Source organism: Micromys minutus (genome assembly GCF_963924665.1).
Source record: "Micromys minutus genome assembly, chromosome: 4".
Classification (NCBI taxonomy): domain Eukaryota; kingdom Metazoa; phylum Chordata; class Mammalia; order Rodentia; family Muridae; genus Micromys; species Micromys minutus.
In genome coordinates this window covers 14,527,290-14,550,677 of record NC_137973.1, presented here as the reverse complement: position 1 = coordinate 14,550,677, position 23,388 = coordinate 14,527,290, and the positions used below count along the sequence as shown (strand labels likewise).

General features: G+C 35.6%; 1 protein-coding gene across 3 annotated transcripts in view; it reads right to left on the bottom strand.

Moving 5' to 3' along the window:
• Positions 1 to 23,388, bottom strand: part of FSTL5 (follistatin like 5) — a gene marked incomplete at both ends in the record, with an annotated part of 572,330 nt that overhangs the window by 56,674 nt on the left and 492,268 nt on the right. For all 3 annotated transcript variants that reach the window (XM_080915373.1, XM_080915374.1, XM_080915375.1), the window contains one exon: positions 10,505 to 10,654. In XM_080915373.1, the coding sequence (XP_080771499.1) occupies positions 10,505 to 10,654 (150 nt within the window). The remainder of the gene's footprint in view (positions 1 to 10,504; positions 10,655 to 23,388) is intronic.

Here is a 23,388-nt window from a genome sequence, read left to right as displayed (position 1 = left end):
TACCAGCTGGCTAATTAAGTGAACCTAATTTAAACTAATGATGTAGCTTCTCAAGATAATGGGATAATGGCTGGAGGAGACTGCTGATGATCCCAGTAATACTCCCGAGGTGTCACACTAAGCCACTGCTGCACCCGGGCAGAACAGAATCTTGTTTCATAGAAAAGAAAATGAGGTCAGTTGTTTACTAGTTAATATTCTATACAGCCAAACATCATCTGTGTGCAGCTCTAGACAATAATTGAAACCATTTGATGTTTTAAACAATATCAAGTTTAGATATACTATTAAATTATTGGGATTTTATACTTGTTGCTACAAATAAAAATGATTTATTGAAAACAAGGTTTATAGATATTCTGTGATCTCAATCAACTTGAGACCAAAGCTGGGAATTTTTATATGACAAGAAACTAGTCACCCTTCCAAAAATAACGTGCAGCAATGAAACTTAAAGTTGAATAGTCTGTAGTCCTCAAACATGCATATAACACAGGACCAAAAAGGCAAATAGTGCACAGGAAAAAATACATAAATATGGTATCATATGTTAGTTCATAACTCTGGGATGGTGAGCATTTTGTGTGTGTGTGTGTGTGTGTGTGTCTGTGTGTGTGTGTGTGTGTGTGTGTGTGTGTGTGTGCAACTACAGTGCTAGAACTCCCAAGAAGTCACAAGAGTTCACAGTTTCTGCATTGTATGTGTTGTAAATGCATCTTTAGAGCAGAGACTCTAGCTTGGCCAAGGCCTTTGTGTCAAATGCAGCTCTATAACTTACTGTGGACTTATTTGAATCTAAGAAGCAACCTTGAAGGGCACATTTAATTAAGTGCAGTGGCTTTGCTAATGTGTATGTATTAGTATATGTAATTAATATGTATTCCATCTAGAAACAATGCATTTGTTTCTGGTTATTATCTTTCCATTTACAAACAGGAAAATGAATTCTACAGCACTTCTTATAGTATTTAGTAGATAACTGATTTTTATTATGGTTACTACTTTTTGTCTCGTTCCCCATGAGAGACAGAAGTGGTAATACCGAATACAGGCTGGAAAGATAAAGCATTTGAATATGAGTAAAAGCTAGTTTCAAGACAAAGCTCACATGTGAACAAACACAGAAAAGATACATTTTGTAACTTTTTTATACTTTAAAATTTACAATAAATTTTCCATGTTCTACCTTTGGATTACATTTAAAATAGAAAGTATATATCTTAATTTAGATTTTAATAGATAGGAATATTATCTTTAAGTTTGAGTTAAACGGATTAGGCCTTCATCATCAGAGTACTTGATTTAAATGTCTAAAATCTTTTTCATTTTTAAATTGTTTTTTAGATTCAACGAAAAATCATGAGAGTATTTAAGACCATAAAAATTACTATGCATACAGAAAGAAAGTCATGAGGATATGCACATTTTGCTTTTAAGCATTCATATTCAAAGTCTGAAAAATGCACACACTGATAAAATAATTTTGAGACAAATATAAGGATATATTTATTCACACAGCCAGTAATGGAGTTAGGAAACTCATTATCTAAAGATATAAATGAGCTAAAATTATATGTAGAAGGCAAAGAGAGCTTAAATAAATTTAAAATTACCTAACTTTATTATTGTTTAAATGAAGAGATAGAAGCATTCTAATGGCATCTTTCTAGAATGAGTGGGTTAGACCTTAGCTTAGTCACATGCTGGACTACTTGCCTAACCAACTGAAGGCCCAGAATTCCATCTCTAATACTGAAGAAAAAAGGGGGAGCAGAAAAATTTAAGGTTATTTGGTAATCATAGGTTTTCATATATATATATATCAGAAGAGTATAATATACATAAAATAACATAATATAATATATGTACATATAATGTACATTCTAAAAATATTGGGGGTAGGAAGTTGCTCAGTGGTTAAGCATTTACATCTGTTACACAATCAAGAAGATTAAATTCAGGCTTCTTTAAACCTATAAAGATGTTGGGTGAATGTCAGTTGTTTATAATTCTAGTCTTGCTAGGCTGAGACAGAATATCATGTTTCTATTGGTTATTTTATTCATTTACATTTCAAATGTTATCCCACTTCCAGTTTCCCCTTCACAAGCCTGATTCCCTCCTTTCTTCCCACAGCCTCTAAGAGAGTGCTCCCCAACTTCCCACCAACTTATGTCTCAGTAGTCTAGCATTCCCCTATCCTGGGTCAAGCTTCCTAAGGACCAAGGGTCTCCCTTGCCAGTGAAGCCAGAAAAGGCTTCATATCCAGCTAGATATCTGTTACATATCCAGCTAGAGCCGTGGTTAACCTAAGAGCTTTGTGGAGTCTAGTTGGTTAATATTTTTGTTCTTCCTATGAGGTTGCAAACGTCTTCAGCTCTTACAGTTTTTGACATAATTTCCCCATTGGGGTCCCCAATTTAGTCCAATGTTTGGCTGTGTATATCTACATATGTCCAGCTCTGAAAGAGCCTCTCAGGGTACAACTATACTGGGCTCCTGCCACTAAGACTTCCTGGAATCAGCACTAATGTCTTGGATTTGTATCAGCAGATGGGATGTATCTCTAGGTGGGGCAGTCTCTAGATGGCCTTTCCTTCAGTTTAATGAGTTTAAAAAAACTCTATTTTACTTTATGAGCATTCACCCACTGTAGGGCATCGATGGCGAGTTCTCATCTCATTTTCAGCACTGTGTGGCTATGTGCAGTCAGCAGTGCTTGTATTGCAGGGTCACAGTGCTGTGCCATTGAAAGTTTGATAATTCACGACACTTCCTTTTCTGGTATATTATAACTTTGCCTTTACAGAGTTTCACTCCATTGATTTAGTGTTCTTTCATTTGCGCCTTTGTTCACCAGACAGCTTTAAGCTATAAATAATTCACTATCAGACGATACTAGTGATTTGAGATTTTCTTCCTCTTCTTTGTACATTTATGTAAATTTGTTGGAATGCACTTATTTTTTATAAGGCTGAGATTTAGTTTGTGTTTTTGACATTTCTTGCTAATTATTTTTTAATTTTTTTCTCTTTTGTTTCCTACACATTTGAGTTAAACTTTTTTGTGGTCAAGAGTCACTGATTAAATATTTTAATTCCTCTTTTTCTCTCAAAGGAAATTTAAAATTTGAGTAAATTTAGAATGAGATGCTGATCTGATCTACTCACTTGTACAATCACATTTAAATTCATAGTTCTTTCATTTATACTGCTTTTAATTCATGTAGCAAATTAAGGTTTGAAGGGTTATAATTGCTGGTTCTTCTTAATGACTATGAATTTATCTACATTGAAATCTTTTCATATTTATTTTGCCAAATGATTGTTCTTTTATTTTACCAGTATTCTCAGTGAATCTCTGAAAGTGCAGGGATGGTTTAACATAAGAAAATCCATCAACGTAATCCACCATATAAACAAACTAAAAGACCAAAATCACATGGTCATCTCACTAGATGCTGAGAAAGCATTCGACAAAAATCAACACCCCTTCATATTAAAAGTCCTGGAAAGAACAGGAATCCAAGGCCCATACTTAAACATAATAAAAGCAATATACAGCAAACCAACAGCCAACATCAAACTTAATGGCAGGAAACTTGAAGCAATCCCACTAAAATCAGGGACTCGACAAGGCTGCCCACTCTCCCCCTACCTATTCAACATAGTACTGGAAGTCCTGGCTGGAGCAATTAGACAGCAAAAGGAGATCAAGGGGATACAAATCGGAAAGGAAGAGATAAAAACATCACTCTTTGCCAATGACATGATAGTGTACTTGAGTGACCCCAAAAATTCCACCAGAGAACTCCTACAGCTGATAAACAAGTTCAGCAAAGTGGCTGGATACAAAATTAACTCAAACAAATCAGTAGCCTTCCTGTACTCAAAGGACAAACATGTGGAGAAAGAAATTAGGGAAAACGTACCGTTCACAATCGTTAAAAAAACTATGAAATACCTTGGTGTGACTCTAACTAAGGAAGTGAAGGACCTATATGACAAGAACTTCAAACCTCTAAAGAAAGAAATTGAAGAGGATCTCAGAAAAATGGAAAGATCTCCCATGCTAATGGATTGGAAAAATCAGCATCTTAAAAATGGCCATCCTACCAAAAGCAATCTACAGATTCAATGCAATCCCCATCAAAATTCCAACCCAGTTCTTCATGGAATTGGAAAGATCAATGTGCAATTTCATATGGAGTAACAAAAGACCTAGAATAGCGAAATCCATCCTCAACAACAAAAAAACATCTGGGGGAATCACTATCCCTGACCTCAAGCTATATTACAAGGCAATTGTGCTGAAAACTGCATGGTACTGGTACAGAAATAGGCATGTGGATCAATGGAATAGAATAGAAGATCCAGAAATGAGCCCTCATGTATATGGTCACCTGACTTTTGACAAAGGAGCAGTAAACATTCAATGGAAAAAGGACAGCCTATTCAACAAATGGTGCTGGTCCAACTGGCACTCAGCATGCAAAGGAATGAAAATAGACCCGTTCTTATCTCCTTGTACAAAGCTCAAGTGTAAGTGGATCAAAGATCTCCACATTAAACCAGATACACTGAAACTATTAGATGAGAAAGTAGAGAAAACCTTAGAACACATAGGCACAGGAGAAAATTTCCTGAACAAAACACCAATGGCTCAAGCTCTAAGGTCAAAGATTAACAAATGGGACTTAATGAGATTGCAAAGTTTCTGTAAGGCTAAGGACATCGTCAAGAAAACAAAACCGGCAACCGACAGAATGGGAAAAGATCTTTACCAACACCACATCAGATAGAGGCCTAATATCCAAGGTGTACAAAGAACTCAAAAAGCTAGACACCAGAGAATCAAATAACCCTATTAAAAAATGGGGTACAGAGCTAAACAAAACGTTTTCAGTTGAGGAACACGGAATGGCCGAGAAACACCTGAGGAAGTGCTCGACCTCTTTAGCCATCAGGGAAATGCAAATCAAAACAACCCTGAGATTCCACCTCACACCAGTCAGATTGGCCAAGATCCAAAACTCAGAAGACAGCAGATGCTGGCGAGGCTGCAGAGAAAGAGGAACACTTCTCCACTGTTGGTGGCGTTGCAAGCTAATACAACCACTCTGGAAATCTGTCTGGCGATACCTCAGAAAGTTGGATATAGTACTACCTGAAGACCCAGCTATTCCACTTCAGGGCATATACCCCAGAGACACTTTAATACACAACAAAGATATATGCACCACAATGTTCATAGCAGCTCTATTTATAATAGCCAGAAGCTGGAAGGAACCCAGATGTCCTTCAGAAGATGAATGGATACAAAAATTGTGGTACATATACCCAATGGAATACCACTCAGCCACCAGAAACAATGACTTAACCAAATTCTTAAGAAAATGGCTGCATCTAGAGAATATCATCCTGTGTGAGATAACCCAGTCACAAAAGAACAGACATAATATGCAGTCACTGATAGTGGGATGCTAACCCCAGAGGCTTGCACTCCCCCAGAAACAACTCACAGACTGTATGAAGTCCAAGAAATAAAGAAAACAAAAAATATACATATATTTACAAAACAAGAAGACTTTGACTATTTCCATGTTGCGTTTTGTTTTGCATGTACTTTACGCTTATTGTAACTATTAGGTTTTCAATGCATACTGTCAAGCCCTTGAAAAAAATCAAGTACTGACTAAAAAAATATATTCACATGGTTTTATGTAAAAATTATTTTAATGTCTGAAAAAACAGTACTGACAAAAATGTATAATTTTAAGCAAAAAATGTTTAAAATCTGTACATTTATCATTGTTTTGTAAAATAAAGTCGTTTAAAAAAAAAAGAATAATGACCAAGTATGAACTTTTGATTATTCATGAAGGCCTTACATTTTCTTTCATGTGTAGAAGAATCTTTTCTTTTCTGTATTTATTGGTGGATTGATTCTTTCTTCTTTTTTTTTTCATTTATATCCTCTTTTATATAATTTTACAGATTAATTAGGTTTTTAGGGTGTATATATGCATTTGTATATGTGAGAGCACACACATATCTGTGGGATTAGCTATGTGCATACATCCAATGTCCAGAGAAAATCACTGAGTATTTTTTTCTTCTACCCCTAGTCATACTCCTATTGGACAAGATCTGTTACTAAACATGAAGTTTAACTTTTAACTACTTGATATGCTAAGAAGCTCCTGGAACTCATCTCTCTCCACACTGGCCACGTTCAACTTTTTTATTTTTATGTAGTTACTGGATATTGAGACTCAAGTCCTTATGCTTGAACAGAAGGGGTATTACTTTTGCTTTCCTTTAATGAGTTTAATATTTTCATATCACTTTGATTCATTGTTGTTAATTGACTTGTTGAGGAGCCCTTGTTGTTGTTGGTTTTTTTTAAATTATTATTTATAAGAACTGTTTAGAATTGCACAAGACATCATGCTGTTAGGTACTTTTAACTTTTTCTTGGAGACTAATAAACCCTTGGGAAGTTGTATTGGTGGATTTCATTGACGATAAAAATGTTGGTCAATTCATAATATCTCTAAGTATCCTAACATTTCATTTCTACCTCTTTTGCTTTTGAAAACTTCAGTCAATATATCTGTAAAAAGTCTGTTAACTCTCTGGACCCTTAGGTCATATTTATGTGTCTTTTATGTTTTTGTTTTTATTTTTCATGTTTTTTGAGGGGAGTGTTATTTTTTTAACTTCACCGTCCTCAACCATATTTGTTGTCTTAAGTTCCAAGTTTCTAAAAGTGTTACAGTTTCAGAATGGCTAACAATAGCTTGCAGAAAATGTAATTTTTTCATTTGATGTGTGTGTTGTGTTGTGAGTATATATATATGGATACACACACTCTGTGACTCATATTTACATATCAGAAGAAAATCTGTAGAATACACTCTGTCCTTCTGCCATGTATGTTCTGATGATTAAGCTTAAGATTGGCAGCAAAGAACTTCACCCAGAAACCCTTCCCACCACCATTTCTATAATATTTAAGTATTTGTGACTTCTTTCCATCCATTGTTAAATGCTAATACAATTCAACCTTAAACAGAATGAACATCCCTTTGATAGTTAAATTTTAATGTTTTACATGTATGTACATTACTTTGCTCATTCGCACATAAAACTTAATGCTTAAGTAATTTTTCTCATTTCCAACACAAGCAATTTCAGTTCTAATTTCAATTATAGTTTATTTTTTGTGGTATAATATAATATTTCTGCAAAACAAAATTAAAGATAACAAACTAGGCTGCTATTATTGTTTTCCAGTAGATGTGAACATTACCCAAAAGATTATCTGTCTCCTACTCAATCTCTAAGGTATGCGGCTTCCCTTTCCTCTCGTGTGTATCTTTGAAAAAAGCAATAGCCTGCCTCCTCTTGCTTCCTTCAAGCAACGACTCACAAGCCTTTCCAAGCTGGGTTTGCCTTGATCTTGAATATTGTACTGAACTATTATTAATTCAGAACTGCTTTGTCAAAAAAATAATGGCTAAAAAATGGTTGCCCCATATAAACTTTTATTTGGCATTGCATAAGTTATTATTTTATAATCTGATTAAATTTTAGGTTATATTCTGGGATTTTCAGTTTCACAGGTGATTATAATACAGACATTGTTGTGACAGTAAAAGGTATTTATACCCAGTGTTGTTATTTTTAAAATGTGCATTAATGTAGAATTACGAGAAAGAGCTCCACTAAGGAATTGTCCATCTACTTTTACTAACAATTTCACTACTACTACTCATTAGAATTTTAAAATATGTTTTCATAGAAATCAACCACTAATACTATCACCTGTTATTTTAAAACTGTTAAATAGTATGATATTTTCAAAATTTGACTATTAAAATTAAATATATATATATACATCTTTAAGACAATATTGCTTTTCATATTTCACCTCATATATTACATTCCTATATATGCATGTATATGTGTGTGTGTGTGTGTGCATGTATGTATGGTCATGTATATACAATTTTATACATATCAGTGTAATTCAGTGTACCCATGAACACCAAAATAGAACACAATTATACAGCTACTGGTAATCTTCAGAGTAATCAAATTTGAATGTTGTTTTATTGTCCAATAATTTTAAACAATTAAAGTAATTGTAGTAAAGTAAAATGAGTATAAAACATTACACTACAGAGTATTAAAGTGTTCATTTTTAAGAGGAATTATAACATCAGGTGCCTATATTTTGGGGTACAATATTATAGCTGTTCAAACCTCTATGTGACTGACTATGAGTGCATGTGTTCATAAATAAATTATTTAGCATACATCATTTAATAACACTGAATACATGTACTACAACACTATGATTCATGTCTAGATATTGCTTACCTCTAGGCACATTATATCCTTTTTTTAAAGTCTTATCATCTTTCTAGATAATTTCTTTATGTGAAAAAAAATTAAATCTATGAGTTAGACATGTCCACTGACAATATCTCTGAAAATGTGTGCCTACAGAAGACTACAGAATGTTTTAATTGATGGTTTTGATGTTGTGCTTAATTTTACATGGATGAATATACAAATATAGACTCCATAATTATGAATCATTAACTCTCATAAATTTCTTACACCAAAATAATAATTCAAACCCAGTCTGCATAAAAATAAAACTCTGATGCATAAACAACTACCAGACCCAGAAGCCAGAATCAAATGATTCATATTATACGTTTCTATGTATATAATATAAGAAATCTGACACTAGATATAATGTTTAAATGAATGTAATTATATTTTGGGTAGGAAGTGTTCTGATGGGGTAATGAAGACAGAATCATTTCATTATCCTAAAGAGATTTCCATTGGAGTCACACACAATTCTTTATCCTAAGTGTCAAACTTGAGGCAAAAACTCACAAGATTCATAGTTGTATTAGAATGTACCTTTCTCTGATTTCAAATTGCATGAGCTCTTATGATTTCCTAGTATTTTACAGCTATAACAAAGATTTAAAAATAATACGATTTATGTGGTAATTGCATAGTATTTGGCCATTTTATTATCCATTACCTCTATTAATTTTTAATTTAACATCATTGTCTGAGGGCAAAGTTCTATGAATAATAAGTGATACTGGCCTTTCCTCTTTTGAACATCTAGTAGAAAATATATATTCAGTAAGTGTCAGTTTCTATTTAAAATTGATTTTAGAGACCAGCTTGATTAGTCTCAGACCATACATTTAATTTTAAAATTCTGGCAAGGAGACCTGATCATTTCAGACCAAATGCCTCTAATTTTCAATGACCTATCTCAGAGTAAATCAAAATAAAACTACCCTTGTCAAAATTCAACAGCCTCCAAATCATATGCAAATGAACTGTAACATTCAGGCTATTTGTTCTCACAGTATGTAAGGGGGAATTAAATTGGATCTCTGTGATAAATGTGAAAGCCTGGATACCTTAGAATTTTCTAGTTGAATATCTGTTCATAATTTTATTCAAGATATTAGCATTCATTTTTACATCAGAAACTGAACCATTAGACTCAATGTCATCTCAGGACTTAGACTCTGACATGCACCAGAACTTTGTATCAAAATCAATGCCATTCATTTTTTTATAGCCAACATATCTTCTGGTAACTATTAATCTATGATTACAGCATGAGTAGATGACTGTTGGATGGTTGGACAGATGGACACATGTAATGTTATTAATAGCAGATTTATCAATCCTTCTATTTTTTAGCTAGGTTTTGTTCCTTTAGACAGGAATCAAGATATGTGTGTGTGTCAATTTCTTAACAATATTGACTTTAGCTTTTATCTATACTGCATGATTAAAAAGTGTCATGGGTGTTACTGTCTCTAAGGCACTTTGAGAGTAAATAGGTGATAAATATATGTGGCTCTTCATATATAATGGTCTACTCTGAATGTGATACATGCATTAACTTATTTTAACTTAAATGTAACTCTAAAATGGATATAATCATTATTCCTATTTCAGAGTAATGTGTATCTTATAAGGCAGGATTAAGCTTACATTTTTTTTGTACTGAGGCCAATCGTCTTAACTGCCCAAGTCCAAATTCTGGATACAGATATACAAGATGCAATAAGTTCTGTAGGCGATTTTTACCTTTGAATTATGGCAAATTGTCTCACAGCATAGTACTGGAAGTAATATTGGAAGTAAGAGGTCCAAGATGATGGTTCATAGTAGAGACAAAACATCAACATGTGGTTAATCCATCATCAAGGCTGGGTGTACTATAGGTTGTCTTCTGTATTATTGACCTACATGCCTGTTTTATTAGTAGTAATCATCTAATAATATTTACCTACTTGTGAAATTGTGTAGTAAATATTACTATTGTAATGAACCATGTTTGTAATGACAATTAAATTTCAGTAAACAATTTAGGTGGCAGATAATCTAAGACTCAAGCAAATATATATTTGACGTTTTATTTCCATAAATTCCCGTCATCATACCTGAACAACTTTTTGGGACTGCACATCAACAATCAAGATTCTGTCCAAATTTGGCTGAGCAACATAAATGAACTTGTCTTTGACATTAACAGCAGAAGCCCACACGCATCTCTGCACTTCATCCTCTTCAATTTTGGGACAGACTTCATCCTGCATTTTAGGAAGCAGATAAACAAAATTGTATCCTAAATCATAACATGATAATGGCAGTATTTGAGTAAAATTAAGGTTTGATAATTGATTACACTCCACATTGAATATCAAATATGCAAATAAAGAGTCAGCCAATGGAATGCAGAGCAAATTAAACTTATTACATAGAATAAAACACCAGAAATGAGACTTAGATTGAGATTCCAGGTCCCCAGACTAAATGAGAAAGCAGGAAAAACAAACAAACACCCTGAGATGACTTCCCATGATTAGGGAAAATGTTGATCTTGTAGAGAAGAAAGAAAAACATCCAGGTGTATATAGAAGTGTCCACAGCAGAGAGACACGCAGACTGGACATGGCCATCATAGGGAATGAGAATTATAACAGAGTTCAGAAAATTCTTTTTATTACCTAGTGAATGAATAGGAGTTACCTGGGATGTCGGAAGCCTGTGGAATACACATGGTTAGGGGATGAAGGATCCTGGAGGCTGGCATAGACTTTGAGGAGCTAAAAAGCACCACAGGTATATGCCAATAGAGTAATGAGTCCCTTCAGCCGAAGACAGGGAAATGGCTTACTTCTTTTGGCAGACAGGAGCCTGTTTCCCGGTTTCTGGGAAATGTTGGCTTTTATCTAGCTGCCAGAAATCCTTCTACCATCCAGCTGAGCCCTTTACTCAGTTTTGGATTAATTCATGTAGGACTGAATTTTGTGGGAATAACGGGGAAATTTAGGGCCTGATGCTCAGTTATTCTTGTTTGTTAACTCAAAGGTGTAAGAAAAACATAATGAAACTAATTTCCCCCCAAGACCTCCCAGTGTCAAGAGTTTTCAAAAGAATTAAAAAAATCATGCAAGAAATAGTTTTTCTCCTCTTATTCCTTTTTAAACATTTCAAATATATCCTTCTTTCATACAATGATCCGACCCACATTTCCCCCTCTCATCTAGCATCTCGACACCTCTTTTTCTCGATCCATTCCCCCTCTATTTCCACTTCAGAAAAGAGCAGGCCTCCAAGAGATAACAGCAAAACAGGACAAATTAGGACATGACAAGGCAAAAGACCTCACGTGAACGCTGGACAAGGCAAATCGATGGAATCCAATGGACATTAAAAGCAGGCCAAAGACTCAGATATAAACCTATATGACAGTCCTACGACAATATTTCCATAAAAATACACCAAGCTAACAGAAAAAAAATCCAGAAACTGCTTCATTACACTACAGTTCTGAGTGCACACACATGAACAACTATGACCACTGGAGAGATCATATGCGTTTTTTTGGGTATGACAAGAATTAACTAATGTCTACTTTCTTTCATTGTATCTTTTTGAATACTACTTGTACACTGTCAAATTCAAAACTGCTTCAGTGTACTTTCTACTCGGATTCACATGAAACATGGTTCTGTACATGCTCCAATTAATGTCCATGTTTAAGAGATGTAGCAAGACCGATATTATTGTCACCATAACAATGACAGTAGATATGGATGATTATATTTAATATCTAATAATACAACATTGCTGGGGTTCCCAGCCATTGCAGATAGTGTTCAGGTTTGTCTTACAATTTAGAACATAGAGGACATTCCAAAGTACTTTGTAATAAGGTTGTTATGATTTACTCTCTACATTTTGTAATATCAGTAACTCAAGGTGGACCTAGAGCTTTCAGCAGTTCAAGTGAGTTCAGCTTGTAATGTTGGGGAACGGTCTACTTTTCTGTTGTTTAAAGCATCCCACTGCTCACAGAAAAACCTGCAATAAGTCTGAAACCCAGGCAGTCAGTATTGGATAATATAAACACCTCTGTACCACAATGCCTCTTTAGCAGTGAGACTGTAAGAGAGTACCGTGACAGGTTAAGGAAGTCACGCAAACCTGGAGGCAGACCTTCTTTGAAACAGAGTGTAATTTTAAAATTTCACTCACCAATTCGCACAAGACACCTGAGTAATTTTCTTCAGAACCTTACCGAATGTCATTGACAAGACCCTGCTCTTTATTGTTTTGTTTTGTTTTTGGTTGTTGTTTCATTTTGTTTTGCTTTGTTTCTAAGAAATAAACACCAGATAATATATTTATGGAGGTACAATATGCTGGGAGGAATGTTGAACCTGAGGCGATGTCTGATGAAATTCCCTGGATATAGGGAAATTGTTTACAAATGTGTTGCTCTTGTGTAAAATCACCCCACTATATCTGAAGAAGTAATGCAAGTGTAAATAACCTGACACATAGCTGTCAGCCAAATAACTGCCACACCAGAAGCAATTTCCACACTGTTGTCTGCTTCAGAAAGATTCAACAGTAAAATAAACTGTTCAGCTGGGAATGATTTTCTATTTGTATGCCATTCCCAAAAGACACCCCTGGCCACACTTGAAATCATTTTTACAGAGCCATTAGACGCTTTCACACAGACACCTTGGATGTCATTTACTTTGCTTGATGACATTATTCCTGATTAAAGGCTATTAGATCCCGTTTAATAGAAGTATTACTCTTTTTTAGAGTACATGTATTTATACTTATATTTGTAGTTTGCAAATATAGTGAAATGTTAATCACATGTATTAAACATTTAATGGGAAAAGACAAAAATACCAACAGTAAAAATAACATTAATAAATACTAATAGAATAAGAGGTAGGAAGAATAAGATGATTCTGTTCAAAATTAGAACTTATTCTGGTTGAGTCAATTAAATTAAATTCTATATTTCATGTACATCTATTATGTTAATCCAAAACATTAAAGGTCTGCAAGACTTATGCAAGTTTTGGTAGAAGTTTAATTTTGTGGTTTAATACTGTTATGGGTGCCTCCTTTTCTGGACCTTAACAACTCAGAGAGGAGATGACATCTACTTGTCTTATCTTAGGAATTTGTCATTTTATTTTTATACTAATTACCCATTACACTAATTTAGTCTTAAATGCTTACATTACCATTTTTACTCCTATCTTCATATTCCTACCTTCAGCAAATCTTGTGTCACTACCCTGGAAAAGACATATTTTTCATCTGCACTAAATACTCCCATGTTTCCACAACTCAACTGTTCATGCCATGTACTTCTTCCTTTCCTTCCTTCCTCCTTCCCTCCCTGCCTTCCTTTCTCCCTTTTTCCCTCCCTTACTTTCTCCCTCCCTTTCGTCCTTTCTTCCTTCCTTCTCTTCTTTGCTGCATTCCTTTCACTTATTTTGAGACAAGATCTCATATAACTCAAGTTAACCTTGATCTTACTATGTAGTCAAAGAGGGTTTTGAACATGTATTCTTCCTCCTTCTACCTGATGCCTGGTATCTATTGTTGAGGGTTGAATCCAGGGCATCATGGTTACAAGCCAATCACTATACCAACCGAAGTATGTGTCCTCTCTCTCTGATCTTAAGATGCCCACGGTTTCCTGCTTTCAGCATCACTTACACTACATTTTCTCTTCAAAGATAAACAACAAATTATAAGTAACCTAACTGGATCTATCTGCTTTTTCACTCCAAATATTCATCATATTCTAATGAAAGCATTTATTACTTGTTAGAAGGCTACTTTATTTTCCTGACAGTTTTGTCCCCTGCAGTGACTAAGGCCAAGAGAATAATGATCCACAGGAGATAAGAAGATTACTGAGTTAGACATGACTTTGATGTTGGTTCTAAGTTAAAGAGTTTGACGCAAAGTGTTTTACTATTAGCTGATTTATACACATCATAATTTGGGGAAAAGTTTCTTGGAGATAATTATCTCAACTCCAAGAATTCGATAAGGCTTAAGATATGATAACAGCAAAACTCTTCATAACGTATGAATTATATTTTTCCATAAAGATTGATTTTTATAGATTAACTTATTTAAAAGTTCAAAATACATGGTTTAATAACAAGGGTCTGGGAAAGAATAGCACTAATGATTGACTGAGACAAACAAGCAGAGACTCAGTGTAGTGTGGTCACATAGACAGCACAAAGGTCTCCAGGCTATTAACCATGACTGTTTGCAGTCTTCTAGGGAGTAAAGAGGTTATACCTCTCTTGCTCTTCCCTCCCTCCCTCCCTCCCTCCCTCCCTTCCTCCCTCCCTCCCTCCCTCCCTCCTTCTCTCCCTCCTTCTCTCCCACTCCCTCTCCCTCTCCCTCCCCCTCCCCCTCTCCCTCTCTCCCCTCCCCTCCCCCCACCCCCTTCCCCTCCCCCTCCCCCTCCCTCTCCCTCTCTCTCTCTCTTTGCATAGACAACCTTGTGTGTTTACCATTTCTGGCTTCTCTCATGCTTACCTGTGAGCACAAAGACCTAAATACCTCCTACACTTAAATTTCTCCTCTTTTTATCATATTTAAAACTAGTCTTGCTGTTTTAAATTCTCTTTCAAAGTCAACAGAGAACTTACAGTGTTATATCTGAGGCTGTGGAGAAGGCAGTAATGTCTCAAATGTCTGAGAAGCACTTAAAGGAATGTTCGACATTTTTAGTCATTAGGGAAATGCAAATGAAATCAAGCATGTGATTCTATCCTATTCCCATCAGAAGGCTAAGACCAAAACCTCAGGTGATAGCACATGGTATCGAGGATATGTAGCAAGGTAAATGCTTTTCAATTACTAGTAGGAATATAATCTTATACAACCACTTTGGAATTAAAATTTGTGGACTCTCAGAAAAACTAGGAATAGTTTTACCTTAAGACCCAGCTATACCACTCCAGGGCATATACCCAAGAATTGCCCCACTGTACCACTGGGATACTCGTTCAACTATTCCATAGCAGCTTTATTTATAATAGCCAGAAACTAGAAACAATCTAGATGTGCCTCAACTAAAGGATAGATAAAGAAAATGAGGTACATCTACACAACGAAATACCATCCAGCTATTAAAAACAAATACATCGTGAATTTTGTAGACAAATGAATGGGACTTGAGAATAGCATCTTGAGTGAAGTGATCTAGGACTAGAAAGAAGCAGAATCACCAAGATACAATGTACAAACCAATACAAACTGGAAAATAAGGAGGTCCCAAGGGAGAACACATAATTTTCACTCAGGAGAAAATAGTTGTCACTGGATATGGATAAAGAGTGAGAAATTGGCAGGTAAAAGAGAAGGTTAGGAGGTGAACAGTAGTAAAAATACAAATAACTTTGGGAGGGGCCACTCTTGGAACATGGTGGAGTTCCAGAGAAACAGTAGAAAAGAGAAATATTCTAGGATGATACTAGATGAGATACCTACTAGAGAAGAACATAGAGACCAATGTGGCCACCTCTCATATGTCAAGAAGGACTTACAAAAGAGGGAGGGGGACATCAATCCAGCCATAAAACATTCAACCCAAAATTTGTCTTGTATATAAGATAATTCAGAGATAAATTTGGAGCAGAGATACTGAAGGAACAGCCAGCCAATGACTTCCCCAACTCAAGGTCCACCCCATGTGAGAGAGCCAACCCCTGACATTATTAATGATACTCAGCTATGCTTGTAGAGAGAAATCTCACATAACTGTCTCCTGAGAGGGTTCATCCAGCACTGGATAGAGGCAGATGCAGAGACCCACAGCCAAACATCAGGCAGTGCTCAGAGAGTATTGTGAAAGACTGAATAATAGAAGCAAACAAGTCAGAGGGGTCAAGGAAATGACAAGAATACCTACAGAGTCACCTAACATGGGACTGTAGAAACTCACAGAACCTGGGTCACTAAACCAAGAAGCATGCAGGAGCTGGTACTAAATACCCTACACATTTGAAGCAAATGTGCAGTTTAATGTTCATGTAGGTCCCCTAAGTGGACCAAGGGCTGACTGGGTTTTCTTTCCCTTTCATTGGATTCCCTTCCCACTACTGAACAGCTTGGCTGGGCCTCAGTGAAAGAAGATGTGCCTAGTTCTGTTGTGATTAGGTTTCAGGGGGACACAAAGATATGTGGGGGTTATGCTTGAGGGAGAGTAAAGTACAGGGAGAGATTTGTAATGGTCCAACTGAAAAGAGAGGAGGGAGAGGGGTTGTGATTGGGATGTGAAGGGAATTTTTAAAATAATAAAATAAAATAAGCCTATAAGAAAGAACAAATAAAAAGAAGTTTAGTTCTTCAGCCAGAGAGGCCTAGATTTTCACTCTTTCTGCCTCTGGCTCCTCAGTAGCTGGGGTTATAGATCTTCATCATTAGGCTTAAAGCTACCATTATTCTTGAATTCTTGGACAATATTAGTTTAGTAGCTCCTGTGTGCTTAATATGGTACAAAGATGTACTTGCAAATAAAGCATAAATAGGAGACCATGTTTCATCACAATATTGGGTTTTCAAGTTGCTTAATGAAATTTCCACCTTTTTTTTCTTGTGCTATGTTCTGCTATTACTCTGAGACAAGCATCAGAAAGGTAGAGGTGCAGCACCACATTCATCGACTGTCTACTTTTCCACTGTCTACAAGTTAAAACTGTTTTTAACATCTTTTAATAAACCAAATAAAATAAAAAAATAATTATACAATGTGTAAATCATGTATCAGATTTTGTTTTCTGGGAATAAGTGTGGTCAACCAGACTGACACATTTATTTAAGAGAAAATCTGGCTGTTTTTATACTATAGCAGACATGACAGCTCAGGCTGCACAACCTATAAAACTTGTCTGGATAGAAAATTTTGCTAGTCTCCAGCTTCCTAAGCCATCAGAATAGTTTTTAGTTAAATTCTCTTTGGTTCCAATGGCTCCGTATTCCCTGCTAATTGTGCAAAGCCAGAGCTAAAACTCAGCCTCCTTGATTCATTTCTTGTATGCTAATTGTTTACAAAGCCAAGTATGTGCCATACTCTGATGACACTGTATAACAATCTGTGGACAGATTAACACCAGCCTTTCTGCCATTTAACTGAAGCTAAAAAACCTGCAAACCATATCTCACAGATCAAAAATTATGTATAAAAATAATATTGAAAGTAATGAAAACTGTAATCAAAACCAGAGAAATGTTGAAGTATTTGCCTGTATGTGCATATATAGGCAGATAGTATGAGAGACAAAGCCTGGTTTATGTTAGGGAAATTCAAAAGAAGATGGAAGTGGAAGAAAGGAAAATTGGTGTTTCAGTTTCATAAGGTGTTAGGTATAAAGAAACAGAACCAAGTTGAATATTAAAATAATCCCTCAATATATGAAGCTCAAAAAGAATGAAGGTCAGAATGTGGATACCTCAGTCCTTCCTAGAAGGGAGAACAGAACAATCATGGGAGGAAATACAGAGACAAATAGAGGAGCAGGGATTAAAGAAAAGATCATTCAGAGACTGCCTCACCTGGGGATATACCCCATTTGCAGCCACCAAACCCATGCACTATTGCTGATGCCCAGAAGTGCTTACTGTCAGGGGCCAGATATGGATGTCTCCTCAGAGGCTCTGAAAGAGTCATCCAGATACAATTGGAGATGCTTACAGCTCACCATCAGACTGAACACAAGAACCACAATGAAGGAGCTAGAAAAAGGACTGAAGGAACTGAAAGGCATTGCAACCCCATGGAAAGAACATTATAAACCAACCAAACCCTCCAGAGCTCCCAAGGAGTAAAACGCCAACCAATGAATACACATGGAGTACATTGTCTGGCATCAGTGGGAGAAGAGGACTTTGTCCATTGAAGGAGTGTTTTTCTAGTGTAAGGGAATGCCAAGGCACTGAGGTGGAGAGGGAAGTTGGGAAAGGGAGAACCTTCATGGAAGCAAGGCAAGGGGGATGAGGTGGTAGTAAAGGAAAAGGGGTTAACATTTGAAATTTAAATACACAGCATTTTCAATATAAATGAAAAAAATATGTGTGTGTTTATGAAGAACAGATGTATTTAAAATAGTTTAACATACAGAGGTGCATGCTCACAGCCAATCATTGAACTGAAAATGGTTTCTCCAATGGAAAAGAATTGAAGGAGCTAGAGGGGCTCAAAGGAGTTGCAACTTCATAAGAACAACAATACCAACCAACGAGAGATCCCAGGGACTAAACCACCATCCAAAGAGTACACATGGACAGACCCATGGCTCTAGCTGCATATGTAGCAGAGGATGGCCTTGCTGAGTACCAATGGGAGGAGAAATCCTTGGTCCTGCCAAGGTTAATGCCCCAGTCTAGGAGAATGTCAGGGCGGGGAGGCAGAAGGGAGTGAGTGAATGGGGAAGCACCCTCATAAAAGCAGGGGGAGGGGGCATGGGATATGGGTTTATGGAGGGGAAACCTGGAAAGGAGATAACATTTAAAATATGGATAAAATATATCCAATACATAAAAAGAAAACTATCTAGCTTAACAATGGGAATGAAAGGGGAGTGTAAGCTGTTTTGTGTAAAAACTAACATATACAGCAGAAAGAGAAGCATGTGTGCTGATACTAATTCAACCCCAGGCTATTTCCTTTCAGTGTTAGAAGGTTATCTGATTGTCTGCATATTCTTGGTGATCACTGTTTTACGAAATGTGCACAGCTGTGAATGAAAAAGAAATGTTAGTATTATAGCTTATAGCAGCCTGTATGCGGCATGTAAGATGTTCTGTAATATACACACTTATTTTGGACACTATATTAAGTAGCAGCATAATTCACCACAGAGTGTGTCTTGGACAACCATAGGTGGACAGGGAATAAGTGTAAAGATGTTGGAACAAAGGGGCCAGGGTCTGAGATCTTAATTGAATAGGGAGACATAAGTAATTGGGTTGAAAGCTTGCAAGCTGTTGAGCAAGGATTCTATTGCTTATCAGTTTTCTTGTTGAAATGATAGTAGTTGGAGCAGCATTGCCATGTCTTACTTATGTGCTGTGCCACCAAGAGGACTCCTTGGTCTCAGAATTTTCTCTATTGGCAATAGTTAAAGACAGAGCTGGAAGAGATGTATTCACTGCTGACAAATTGAGTTCCCATCTCCTCTGTTTCTTCCTTGATGCGACAAGCTATGCCCATCACTACAGATTAAGGAGACGAGGAAACTCTGTTTCATTATGCTTTCTTTACAGCTGTTGCTAATGAGTTTATTATCATACACAGATCTTGTAAACCAATAGAAACAACTGAGCTAACTAATTTTAATCAATTTATTTTTTTGTAAAGAATTTTCAAGTAAAAACTCTCATGCTGCTGGTCTGATACAGCTACTCAAGCAAGCAATTGGCCAAGGACAGTCCATACCTCTGGATTAAACTCTATACAGACATTATTGTGCAGACATTCACAAAACATATATTTTTAGGATATTATTTATATTATTTTATTGTATGTTATATTATTTTTATTTATATAAAATATGTTTATATTTTATAGGTTTATATTTAATTCATATGGATCAATTTATATTGTTTTCAATAACACTTTTTTCTCTAAGTAGATTTCCTATTAAACAAAAACAAAGATGCATGCACCACAATGTTCATAGCAGCTCTACTTATAATAGCCAGAAGCTTGAAAGAACCCAGATGTCCTTCAGTAGATGAATGGATACAAAAATTGTGGTACATTTACACAATGGAGTACTACTTAGCCATCAGAAACAATGACTTAACCAAATTCTTAAGAAAATGGATGCATCTAGAGAATATCATCCTGATTGAGATAACCCAGTCACAAAAGAACAGACATAATATGCAGTCACTGATAGTGGGATGCTAACCCCAGAAAGCTCTGAACACCCCAGAAACAACTCACAGACTGTGTGAAATTCAAGAAAGAAAAAAAAAATTATGCTCAATTCTTACACACCAAGAAAACTTTGACTAATTCCGGGTTACATCCTGTTTTACATGTACTTTTTGCTCATTGTAACTAGTAAGACCTTAATGCACACTATCAAACCTTGGGGGGGGGGGAACGCTAAGCACTGACAAGAATGTATTTGTATACTTTTATGTAAAAATGCTTAAAATTTGTTCATTTATCTTTGTTTTTTTAAAATAAAGTTGTTCAAAAAAACCCAGAATTGTTAAACACTCTTTAAAAAAAAAAAGAAAATATTATCTCTCCTCTTATAGGCTTCCATTAGAAGCCTATACGTTTAGTTTCATGAAGTCTCAGTTGTTAGTTGTTGACTAATTCTTGGACTTTTTTTTTTCAGAAAATCTATTAATAAATTTATATGATATAGTTTATAAAAAGAAACAAATAATTTTTTCAGCTCTTTGAATCACACTACCCATGTTACTAATCAGTGTGTTTTCCATCCAGAGTTGGTCAGTATCCTCTCCGCCTCTGCATGTGGATACTCTATCACAACATATCCAAGTGATCTTCTCCCCAGCTTCTTCATGTGGGTATTCTATCACAAAGTGTCTAAGACATCTTCTTCCCCAGGGTTCCTCAGAGCCTGTATTACTATCCCACTGTTTGGCAAATACATATTCTTCTCTACACAATGAAAATATTCGTCTTTGACACATTTAGTAAATATGTTAATGAGGCACAGAGTTAGGACAATGAAAAATATTTATGTTACCTATGGTAAAATATAAATGGCTAAAGGATTTTCTGTTAAGTACCTCATTGTCAGTCAAAATCTGAGGAAGCTATACTTTACAGCATTAACAACCAGAATCTGTTCTATGTACTGTTGTATATTCCACCACCACTACTAATTAAGCTAAAACTAACCTGTAGCTTAAACTATTTGTTTAGTGTCTTCTATCATCTTGAAAAGAAAAGGCTTTGAGTGCATATTATAAAGTATCTGAAAGGTTTCATTTGGTCAAAACTATTTCATAACAAAAATTCAACATGCAAAATTAAAGTAAGCTCCTATGTCTTGATTTCTATGCTTAAAAATATGTGTGTTATGTTCACATACACACAGAGAGAGACACACACAAACACACATACACACATTATACACAAAACCAATATTATGACAATTTATTTCACTAATGTAAATAAAATAAAATTTTACTTGGAAAATTGTGTGATATAATGTAAACAATTTTTGCAGGGTGAATGAATGAATGATGCAATACTGATCATTTTAAAATTGCATCAGAATATTTAGTTATATATTATCATGAAATATTTTAGAAATGTGTACTTATAAAATTATGTTTTATATGTGTGTGTATGAGCTATTTATAAATACTATAGACACAATGTCTTTTTATACATTAAACAATTTAAAACCAAAGGATATTTCACTTTTCTTCTTTTTTGGCTGTGAATTAAAACTCAATGACTTGCTTACAATAGGTAATAGCTCTATCACTGAGCTGTCACAAAGACTCCAAGGATAACACTCTTGTTTTTCCAAAATTACAAAGAGAAGCTGTGGGGGAAAGGGTTTCTTTTGTTGTCTAAGTGGAATCATTGCTCATAACCAAGGCAATATACTATTCCTCCCATCACAGAAATGGAATCCAGTCAACTTCTCACATTCTATGAGAGGCTTAATTTATGTCAATGTCAGCCAGAAAATTTGCACTTACAACTTCAAAGCTATTTTTAACTGAATTGGGCCTACACCAGATGGTCTCTTGTAGTAGGATTTTGATTTTTGAATACCACAAGCACACAAACTCAACTCGATTGCAGAAATCCTTACTTTTAACCTAATAAAAATACTGAAGGCACAATGCATTCAGAAGCAAGGGCTGCAAACGGGAAATGTATTCAGCCATGAGGCTAATGATTCCCAGGTGTAACACTCAGCAAAACCCTTATATTAGTTTCGAAACACATTTCATAAGCCCTGATTACCTCTTTAGTAAAATGCATATAATAATGTTTTCTATCAAAAAGAGTAATTATGAGGATTAAATAAAATCCTGTTTGTATTGTTCAAGTAATCAGTACAACTCACCTCTTATTTTCAGATGGAATTTTTCTCTGGGGATTACCCTAGAAATTACCCTAGTCCACACATTTCCCATACACCTTGCTTTCATTTCCCAGAACTCTTTGGAGAGACTTGGATGCATTGAAGAGTTTCTGCTGGCTCTTAAACTTGGCACATACAGAGCATCTTGGAACATATTTATAAAACTCTGTCATTGGATGATCTTACAGAAGAGATTAGAATATCACTTGTTTATTCATCTGGATTTTTATAAGACTGAATTCAAATTCTAGCAACTATTTTTAATATATGGGCGAAAAGCAAAGGTGTTGAATGACTTCCACTGTATCTAAATGAAAAACATATAAAATGTAAATTACATATTTATCAGTGTAGCTTTTAAACATAGCCTAGATTTGAACTTCAGTGTTTCTTTCAGCTTATAACTGTCTTGGGCTATCCATTTATCTGATAAATTAACACTATAGTATTATTTGAAATGCAAGGTTAAATAGAGGAACAGGGATTGAAGAAAAGCTTGCGCAGAAGCCGCCTTACTTTGGAATCCTCCTTATATATGCAGCAACCAAATCCGAGCATTATAACTGATCCCAAGAAGTACTTAGTGGCAGAAACCAGATAGAGATGCCTCTGCAGGGACTATGTCAGAGTCATACAAATACAGCTGAGCATGCTTGCAGCTAACCATTGGACTGAACTCGATGACCCCAATGAGGGTGCTAAAGAGAGGACCTAAGTAGCTGATAGGAGTTGCCACCTCATGAGAAAAACAACATTATCAACCAACCAATCCCTCCAAAACTCCCGTGGACTAAATCTCCAACTTTTGTGCACACATTGAGAGACCTATTGATCCAGTTGCATATGTAGCTGAAGATAGCAGTGTCTAGCATTAATGT